General features: G+C 39.8%; 2 protein-coding genes across 3 annotated transcripts in view; one reads left to right on the top strand and one right to left on the bottom strand.

Moving 5' to 3' along the window:
• Positions 1–2260: 2260 nt before the first annotated feature.
• Positions 2261–7788, bottom strand: tmem208 (transmembrane protein 208). Its single transcript, XM_053512496.1, has 6 exons — positions 7584–7788; positions 6274–6369; positions 6132–6185; positions 5477–5613; positions 2551–2635; positions 2261–2458 (listed from the first exon to the last, which is right to left on the bottom strand). Exons 1-6 carry the CDS (start codon positions 7587–7589, stop codon positions 2321–2323), a joined length of 516 nt encoding a protein of 171 aa, XP_053368471.1. The 5' UTR covers positions 7590–7788; the 3' UTR covers positions 2261–2320.
• A 1312-nt stretch (positions 7789–9100) lies between these two features.
• The window catches only part of vps13c (vacuolar protein sorting 13 homolog C), a 77693-nt gene continuing 75948 nt past the window's right edge, over positions 9101–10845 (top strand). The window contains exon 1 of one of the 2 annotated variants that reach the window (XM_053513870.1): positions 9101–9325. In XM_053513870.1, coding sequence (XP_053369845.1) covers positions 9226–9325 — 100 coding nt within the window. In that variant the 5' untranslated portion in view covers positions 9101–9225. The remainder of the gene's footprint in view (positions 9326–10845) is intronic. The other variant, XM_053513869.1, reaches the window with a different exon arrangement.

The following is a 10845-nucleotide window of genomic DNA, read 5'->3' as shown; positions in this document are numbered from 1 at the left end:
GGCGGGGCCAGGGGGCGGGGCCTGGGGGCCAACACATAGTCAGCACTGACTGCAGGTTTTATACCCCAAGTATGAAAAATAGCCCAGATATTTATGATCAAAAGTATAATCTCTGATTACATTTGAGCCTGTGTAAAGGGAGAGACAGAACTCCTAAATTATTAACACAATATTTCTGGTAAAGCCCTGAATTAAAACTGTAACTCTACACCCTTCACTCTTTTATCAAAACCATTGTGGTGGATATGGATGGCATTATAATAATTCAAATGGGCGGCACAGTGGTGTAGTGCACTGTAACATCGCACCTCCAGGGTCCGGGTTCGATTCCCGCATTAGGGTCTGAGTGCATGGAGTTTGCCTCTTCTCCCAGTGCTGGGTGGTTTTCCTCACACTGTCCAAAGACATGCGGATTAGGCTCGCAGAAGTTCCCAAAGTGTATGAATGAGTGTGTGAATGCAGGAGAATGTTGACCGGAGGTTGTAAAATGGGAATAAATTCAACAGTCACTATAGGCAACTGCCTCTGGTTGGACTACAGATGTTCCTAGATGGAATGATTAGAATGATCTCAGCATTTGAAAAGGACATTTTGAAATGTAAACACTAATGAATTAATTTAGCTGAAATATTTGACTTTGAAAAGCAACATCTTTCCATTTATGGCCACTTAATTCTCAATAGTCCATTTCAAGTTGTAAAAATATATTTTTATATAGTCTTGATTTCAAAATAGATTTGTTTAATATTCATATATTGAAATCAAGACTTTGCAAATAAGTTGAAAGATATTGCTTTTCAAAGTCAAATATTTAGGTTTAATAAATTCAATAGTATTTACATGTCAAAACTAATGATTCAACAGTGATTAAATAAAAAGTGTTTTTAGAAGTCTGATATTCAAATTTTGATACCAATTGCTTCCATAATTTGGAGTACCTCGGCAAAAAATATGAAAACTTTTTCAGTGTCTAATTACTTAAGGACCGGATTCTATGTGGTTAAATAATGAAAAATACAGGCCTTAGAAAATGACAGTAACATGCATTCATCTCAAACGTGCATTTTATTTCAATCCTTTTCACATTACACTCTAGATGGAGTTTTTCATGTATCTGTTGTAATGATTTCATTTTCTCAGAAAAATAGGTCCTTTATCACAAAATGCCTACAAGATTTATTTTTCCAGAGCTCATGTCTAGACTTCAGCATCATCATTTTTACTCAGGTTTCTGAGGCAGAATCAAACGCCCCACATTATGACCCCACAGGGGAGGTGCTGATCATTGGCTGCGGCTGAGTCACCCTTCATATATACATGGACCACAGTGTACAGGCGAAGGTATACATCACACAGCATTGTCACCAAATCATGCTTAATTATTATTTATTTTTTGCAAATCAAGGAAGGATAGTTTTATTGTTTGAAGCATGCATCTGTGCACAAATTAAGTCTTTTTTTATCTAAAGTATACTGACATTACAATATTCTTTACAAAGGAACAGCAAAATGACCCTCCACACAGAAACAGCTCCCGACACTATGGGTAGAGTAGTTGTAAAATTACCATAACTGAAGAGGAAGTGCAGAAATTAATGTCAGTAAACTTAGATACAAGTATTTGTAGAAAAAAAGGAAGGACATACAGTATTTTTTTTTATTTTCTCATCGCTAGCCCATTTGATTTTGTTTGTTTCAATAAGAAAAAATAATAAGGGTGCTTACGGTCCTGCGTCTCCAGCCAGGGGTCACCAGTGTGCACTTTTTACTTGAGTCACTAATATGGCAACACAATATTATAGGGTTCTTTATAAAACTTTATTTCTCCAGCAGTACGTGTAAATATAAACTAAAGATGCTAACTTAAGACTGTTTCCTCAGACACACAGCATTTTCATGAATCCAGTCGCCTCACAAATAAAATATTCCGGACGTCACCATTGCTTGAAAAAGATTACAATTTTGTGCTAAGGTAAATGCCCTTATATGAGGTGATTATCATTCATAATTAATCATCATCAGCCTCCTCCCCCTGGAAAACCACATACAAACGCTGATCCTGAGAGACAGAGGGTCACAGCCTACACACGTCCCTGCAGTCAACAGCTCACGTCTTGGCTAAACACACACATATTTCTCTGTTAACTTTGGTGACCTCTCAGCATCAGACTGAAAAGTGGTAGAAATAAGACACAAAGAAAAGGAGAAAAAAAAAGACAAAGCACAAAATAATGAAGAGCGGTAAGAAACTTCTCTCGCATAACAAATGAATGTTACTTTATTTCCACAGTGAGGATAAAAATAAAATGCAGCAAAGTAATTAGAATCGCTTCATCTGCCGTCTTTCCTGTCGTTTCTGTTTCTTTTCATTAACCTCCTCTGCAGGCGCCGAAGACTCAGCAGAAAACCAAGGACCTAGAAAGTTCACCCAGAGTAGCTGTGCAGCTCGAGCAGGTGCCTGAGTAAAGGAATAACAAGTAGAGGCAGTGAGGGGAGGGACATTATTCCAAGCTTCAAGTGAAACCATGAACCACCAAATCTGGGTCTTACCAAAAGCCAGAGGTACCAGAAATAAGATGAGATGGTGCTGAGGACCTGAACTATAGCCGTCAGTAGGATGACATCCTTAAGGTGTCTGAAAGGAAAATACAAACACAAAAGAGTCATGAAAACTGAATGGAAAAGACAATAGTAGGTTATTGATTCGCTAATACATATCTGCAATTTTTAAAAAATATTCTTTTAATTTATACAGTGGGGGAATTAAGTATTTGTCCCCCTACAGATTTTCTAAGTTTGCCAAGAGAAATGTCTTGAAGGGTCTATAATTCATATCATGGCTTTATGCTAAAGGATTGAGACAGAATATCAATCAAACATCCACAAAAAGCACATGATACAAATGTTATGAATTAAGTTGCATTTCAATGAGGGAAATAAGTATTTGATCCCCTACCAACCAACAATAATTCTGCCTCTCACAGACTGGTTATGTGCTCTTGTGGTACACATATTAATTTAAGAAGGCGCTCCTAACAACAATGTGGTTATGTGTATAAAAGCCACCTGTCCACAAAATCTCTATCTTCCATTCAAACCTCACCACCATCGGCAAGACCAAAGAGCTGTCAAAGCAATTCAGGAACAAGATTTTAGACCTGCATGAGGGTGGAATGGGCCACAAGACCATCAGCTAGAAGCTTGGTGAGGAGGAGACAACTGCTGGAGCAATTATTTACAAATGGAAGAAATACAAAGTATGTAATGGCCCTATTTCAAGGCAAGATTTCACCTCATGGAGTAAGAATAATCATGAGAAAAATGAGGGACCAGCCCAGGACTACACGGGAGAAGCTTGTGAATGATCTCAAGGCAGTTGGGATCACAGTCACCAAACAAACCATTGGTAACACAACACGCCTGCATGGATTGAAATCCTTCAGCGCAGCAAGGCTTCCCATCCTCAAGAAGTCACATGTACAGACCCGCCTGAGGTTTGCCAATGAACAGAGATAAACTGCTGTGGTCAGATGAGACCAAAATTGAGCTCTTTGTCATCAACCCAAAAAAAGATTCATATTGAATAAAAATATTTATAAAATCATGATACAGAATCACAACACAAATTGAATCGCCTCCTGTGTATGGTGATAATATCGTATCGGGAGATCCCTGATGATCCCCATGCTGAGTGTGTTGTACGTTGAAACTAACTTCCACTGTTACAGGAACTGGATGATTAACTAAACACGGAATGTAATCTGTAACAAAGCCATTGTTTATCCAAATACCCTTTTGTCTCATTTTAAACAGTGATGTATATACATAGATATTTTTAATAACGTAAAAAAAAAAATTCTGGAAAATGTTTTACTTGAAACGTGAGCTTGTGGTATCTTTCTTTAAAGCACACTGGGTTAGCCATGTTGTTCTTTAATGCGGATAAATACATAAAATTCTTTTTTTTTTTTTGAGGCCACAATATCTCTTATATCTTTCCAACTGGTTTTGAATGTACAGTTGTGATAAGACGTTTACACACAATCATGAAGGTCATGCCAATGTTGGACTTGCAAAAATATTTTTGGGATTTGTCTTTTTTTTCTCTGGTAAATTTTTGATTATTACCTCCGTGGTACCAAACTCTTTAAACGGCTTTTTTTTTTCCTGTAATGATGATGGACTAGAGGTAGCTTCCCTGTCCAATATAAAAGTGTTCGTGTCATTGGCTTGACTAAGACACAGTACAATGAGAAAGTCCAAGGAGCTCAGTGCAGATCTAAGAAAGAGATTGTTCAAAGCCATCTCTAAACAACTGCAGATTCCAAGATAAGTTTAAACTACTGTACAGAAGTGCAAGTCATTGGAAGACGGAGACACTTTGTCAAGGTCTGGAACAAGACCCAAACCTTTACCCTGAGCTGATGTCAAGAACAACCCAGAAACTACCAAGGAACAGACATATTATGAACTCGAAACTGTGGGAACATCAATCTTACTGTTTCAAAAGCTTGACTAAAGTCAAAGCTAACCACATGAACAAAGAAAAGAGAAAGGAGAAACTTCTAACCAGAGCTATGTTTGGAGATATAAGGTGAAGCATTCAACACCAAGAACACTGTACCACATGTGAAGTATGGTGGTGGCAGCATCACTGACCAAACTCTTATGTTTAGTCCAAACAAAGTCAACAAAGAAGAAAATGTCAGTTTTTAGTTCCTTGCTTATGAGTTTTTATTATTTGGAAACTATGAATTCATTTTACTCTCTTTCTACAATTTAACCCTGTTAATAAACTTGATAAATATCCTAAGAAAATCACTGGATGCCCCATAAACAATTTACTAAAACAGACGCTTAGTAAGCAAAGAAACATAAGGTAATAACATACATTAAGAATTTCTTGTCCTAGTCCGATGTTGGTCAAAAACAAGCTGACGTGTGTTTTGTTTTTTTTTTGTTTTTTTTTGGACATAGTGATATCAGGACCTGGTGCAGACACGTCCATCACTATCAGACTTCAGCAGGTAACTGTCACAAAACACAAATTATGTACTGTTTATTTAATGTTATATTTAACTTGGCAAGAACAAGCTTTTGCAAACTAGTCATAAGATGTCAGACTCTCTTCACAGGGTTGGGGGTCCAAACACCCCGCTGTCCCTCAGGTCCCTCATGAACCAAAACCTGGGCACCGGGGAGGGCGATTCAAGCCGGTGGTCTCAGTGGCACTAAGAAACCCTGCCTGTGGTGCGTCAATGTGATAACCTCAGTGGTATGGTGGAAGGGTTTAACACACAACACCTCACACATCTCTAACTTACAGTATTACGCCTCCTCTACAAACACGTGTCACGTGTCATTCTGCAGTTAGAACAGTAAAAGTGGTGAAAGTATGACTAACATTTTGAGTTTTTGATCAGATGAGTTATTCTATCACAGAGAGTCTCCAGTGACATGAGCACTTCTTACTCACTCCGCCATGCCCTGCTCCATGTTCAGATCGATTCCTCCGTCCACTAAAGTGCCGTTCTCAGCGAATGCTGGTTTGGCCATTGTTGCCATAGACCTGTAGCTGCCAACATACACCATCAGCGCAAAGAACAAGGGCAACTGGAACAAAAAACACACACAAAGTGATTAAAAAAACAATGCAGTCAGAAACTGACAGACTGAAATCATGCTTCATTGAGAGCTGAGTGTTTTCCCTTCCACTGGGAAACCAGGGAGACAACCCTGCTTTGGCTCGGACGCTTATCAAACACACCTAAACTTGCTAATAACTTCTGTCTGGCTCAGGTATTACATAAATTGTCTAAATAACGAATTACATAATTGAAATATTAACTAAATAACTGAGCACTTAAATGGCGGACGTAACGTGTTGGATTAATTTTTTGATGTAACGAGTAATCCAAGTACTCCAACACTGGTACACCCACTGATTAGAGGTACATAGAGGTGTGTACTGAACCCTGAAAAGCTTCAATTTCAGGAGCATTACTGCTCTATTTAACAGCCAATAAAGTAGTTTATTTGTTTCACTGGTCATGAAATGCATTTTGTGTCAAAATTATCTTGGAAACTTCTTAATACTAGTAACAATGGCAAAAAAACGTCTGTGTACTCACCCATGTCCAAAACGAAGTGTCACAGAATATTAGATTCACGGCTGTGTACACACTCTGAAATGTAAAAGGGATGAAACGGTTGAGATAAAGCTGATTTCAAGATCAAGTAACAGGTGACATGAAGCACAAGAGCGACTCTTACGTTGGCTCCGATTATGACCCTGGTGTAGAATTTTAGTGTCGCCTTGTTTTCCTCATGGATTTGCTTTTTGCCTTTTGTTCCGACTTTTCCTTTAGGCTACAGAGTAAAAATAAAGAACACAGAAACAGATTACTACATTTATGTTTATGTGACATGCATTTCCCTTTTGCACACAACTCCCAGCTTGTCATGTTTAAGAGCAAATCACCATTTGAAACCCTCTTACAATTACATACGCTATATACAATACAAGCTTTCCTCAGAAACTCCCCTTTTTTTCAGTTCAAGAGGCACTTAATGTTGGGTTTAAGGAAACCTGGACTAGATTTTAAGGACAGGGGAGTTGAGGAAAGAGAGAGAGGTCTATAACCTATGTGATGCAACCTACACAACTCCAACCTGGTGGAGAATAAAGAGTGTGTGGAAGTACCGGATAAAGCAGATAAGGAGTTGCAGAGTTAAAGATGCAGAACAATTTAAGATCAGGAAAGGAAGCGTTAGATGTTTTTAAAGAAAGGCTTGTCTGGAAAATCATCTTTAAGAGGTCAGACAGATGAGGGAGAGTGAGACCTACAGGTGGTGGCGATGTAACCTACTGGATTCCAACCGGTGTTAAACACCAAAGAAGAAAAAAAGAATAAGAACACTGCACGGAAAAAAACAGGTTAAGGTGTCTGGACTAGAGAAGAACAAGTGAACACAGGCTGAAGGAGTGCTCGACACCGGCTGTGAGACGTGGAGGAGAAGACGTGACCGTACTGGTGAAGAGCTCCACGGTGCAGTCGGTGTCCCGGGTCATCACAGACGTGTTCAGTGGGGCTGAGTTCAGGGCTCGGTGCAGGACACTCGAGAGCTTCCTCTCTCACCTTAATCCAATTTTATTTGTATAACACTTTAAACAACGATCACTGTCACAAAGCAGTTTTACAGAAGCACAAGTGGTTCAGGGAAATGTGTATGAAATGTGAAAAAATATGAATAAAGAGACTGACTTTATACACAAGTGTGTGATTTAAACCTGTGCCAACAGTTTGGGAAGAAACACAGTATGGATAAGATGGACAGGTGTCCACATACTTATGGCCAGTACAACTGAGAAATGAGATGTCATCACCCTGCGCGCGCGCGCGCACACACACACACACACACACACTGGCGATTTAGAGTAATGTTCACCAGTTCAGTAGCGACACCGACACGTCAGTAACACACAGCTGTGCACAGATGTGCAACCCACACACACACACACACACACACACACACACACACACAGACAGAGCGAGTTAAAGCAGAACTATAACGTTACCCACCGCCATTTCACTCAGTCCCGAGCTCCAGGGCTTCTCTTATTCTCCCTGCACAATATTCGCTCCTTTTCTGCATTTAAGACTGACGGAAACTCGTTTAAAACCAATATTTTACCCCCTCAGTTACACCATGCAGTGAGTTACTTCATACAAAAGTTACACATCAGCGAAAAAGAGCTTTTCCGGCGCATGAATTCTACGTCAGCTGCAACGAAGCAAGCTGACGCTGTGAAAACTTAACGCGTATGCATTAACGCGCATGCGTAGGAGTAGACGCATGCGCAACAAAATGCATGTACTCTGACGTCAGTCTCGTATAAAATCGCGACAATCTCGCGATATGTGCACTGTCACTCAGTTAGGATCAGTAATTCAGTAGCTAATAGAATATGATTATGAAACCGTTCATACAACACAAAGATTAATTATAAATTATATCATGTTTATTCCAAATAAAATATTAATTAGTGGGAAAAGCACTTGTGACCACAAAGAGCCCATAGATTTATGAAAATGTGCAAGTTTACAGTATAAATTTCAAATATCTTAGTTAAATTGTAATAAAAAACTGTATGGTTTAGAATCATCTTGATGTATTTTTTTGTTTGTTTATTGTACATTAATTAAAAATAATAGACATTGTCACAAAGCAGTTTTACAGAAATATACAAATTCTAAATAACAATTATCAATCCGAGGAGGAGGAAAAACTGCCTGATCCAGTTCATTTTAAAGTATTTTAAAATGACATTTGCAACGTATAAGAGCACAAGAAATTCTAAACAATTAGTTCCACCATCATCTCCTATTTCCATTATCATTCATGTATTCATTATACTCTATAGAGGGTCCGGGGGGCCTAGCCCAGGAGACTTTGAGAACGAGGCAGGGATCCATCTGTACATATTCATCACAGGGAACTGTTTTCATTATCTACCAGTTTAAAACAGCTTCTCATGTAGAAAGCCTTGTTTCTTCATAAAGGTCATGTGGGCTTTGACAATTTATTAAACCATTGGATAACAAAATGTTCTCCCTAACAAATCCACACAGCCACACTCAGACGTCCAGTGGAAAGCCTACTCATAAGAGCAGAGCGCATTATAACAGGAAAGAAACTATATATTTATATATATATAATATCTATATAATATATTTTAAATTTGAGTTGCTGAAATAAATCAACTTTTTGATGATATTCTAATTGATTGAGATGCACCAATAGGATATATGCAGGTATATACCAACTGCATGATGCACAGCTCTATTCCTGCAGAAGAACAATTTTACACATCAGAAATAAATACCTTCCTCACTGACAGAGATGTTTATTTTACTGAACAGGTTTCATGTTTACTTAAAGTTTTTTTAAGCCTTACAGACAGCAACTCTCACCAATCCAGTGGCTTGCGGCTCGGACAGACTGCGCATGCGCGGCGCAGATCAGGCAGGGGGCGCAGGTGGGTCGGGGACGCGGCGGCTCAGCGCTCAGACTCGGGGCGGAGAACCGGAGCGACCGCTTTCACTTCTCATGAAGGAGGAAGTGTGAGAGTCACGGGGCTGGCGTGGCGTGTTGGTGTGTGTGTGTTGGGGTGTGTGTTGGTGTGTGTGTGTTGTGTGGCGCAGGGCCGTGTGCTGCTCCGACATGGTGTTCGAGTCTCTGCTCAGTGACGTCCTGAACAGGTTTATCGGAGACTATGTGGAAAATCTGGACAAATCGCAGCTGAAGGTTGGCATCTGGGGAGGTGAGTGTGTGTGTGTGTGTGTGTGTGTTAGAGTGTTACAGCAGCCTGCTGTCTGGGGGATCTGATCACGTGATGTCACCGTGTGTTTGATCTCCCCGCTTTACAATGTATCAAACATGTAGCACTGACACCTGGGGATCACCGCGCGTGCACAGTGTGTGTGTGTGTGTGTGTGTCAGTGATGTCAGCTTGTGCATCATTGTTTATGCATTAGAGAGTGTGTGTGTGTGTGTGTCAGTTAGTGCGGTCACTGTCTGTTTATCAGAGTGTAGCTGTCAGTGCTGTCAGTGTGTATCTGACACACACACACACACACACACACACACACGTGCAATTATGCATTTAAAATTTAAAGAGGCATTTCTTAATGTTTATATCATATTGCTGACATTTTCTGCCTGTGAGCCTGGACAGCTGCAGGCGTTTGTTTTGGTGTGTGTTAGTCTGGTGTGTGTTTGGTGTGTGTTAGTCTGGTGTGTGTTTGGTGTGTGTTAGTCTGGTGTGTGTTAGTCTGGTGTGTGTTTGGTGTGTGTTTGGTTTGTGTTAGTCTGGTGTGTGTTTGGTGTGTGTTAGTCTGGTGTGTGTTTGGTGTGTGTTTGGTTTGTGTTAGTCTGGTGTGTGTTTGGTGTGTGTTAGTCTGGTGTGTGTTTGGTTTGTGTTAGTCTGGTGTGTGTTTGGTGTGTGTTAGTCTGGTGTGTGTTTGGTGTGTGTTTGGTGTGTGTTATTCTGGTGTGTGTTTGGTTTGTGTTAGTCTGGTGTGTGTTTGGTGTGTGTTTGGTTTGTGTTAGTCTGGTGTGTGTTTGGTGTGTGTTAGTCACATTGGAATCATGGGTTAGGTGATCACCAGCAGGCACTTCAGATCATTTTACTACCAAGTGTGTGTGATAGGATTATGTCAAAACAAAGGTTTTATGGCACAAATTGTAACAATAAAAACGACCAGACGAAGCTGGAACAGGATTGTAGTGTAACATCTTTCAGACATTACTTCTTTAACACTGGATCAGGCCTTAGTCAGAGTAGCTTAAAATAAGAAAATATATTTGGTGAACTTACGACTCCAACCACAGAGTAGACGACAGACTTTAGGTTGTCTCCTGGGTTTGGTGTTATCGTCTGACCACAGCACCTGCCTTACATCATCAGAGGTTATGAATAATATATCCTGGTTTCTCCACACCCCCGGCAGCAGTCTGCCTGCTCAGCAAACGAAGGACTTCCATCCAAAATGTTTGGTTTACTGTGAGCTTTGTGAAATTGTCAAAGTCTACATTCATGTGACGTCTTCATGAATATAAATAAAAGGTTTTATCTGAAGACGCAAAACACTGGAAACACTCAAGATCATAATGGTTGGATTAGACTTTAATAGAAAATATTTTAAATATGGTCCACATCGGGAACAAGATTATTTGAAGTGCATATTAACTTTTACAGGAATGATTAGAAGAGAAGAATATGGAGAAGGGAAAAAAGGCTCGTGTTGGAACTGGGTCACCAGTGTTTATTGATGATGTGAC

Source organism: Clarias gariepinus, chromosome 15, assembly GCF_024256425.1.
Source record: "Clarias gariepinus isolate MV-2021 ecotype Netherlands chromosome 15, CGAR_prim_01v2, whole genome shotgun sequence".
Lineage (NCBI taxonomy): Eukaryota > Metazoa > Chordata > Actinopteri > Siluriformes > Clariidae > Clarias > Clarias gariepinus.
This window is presented reverse-complemented; position numbering and strand designations above follow the sequence as displayed.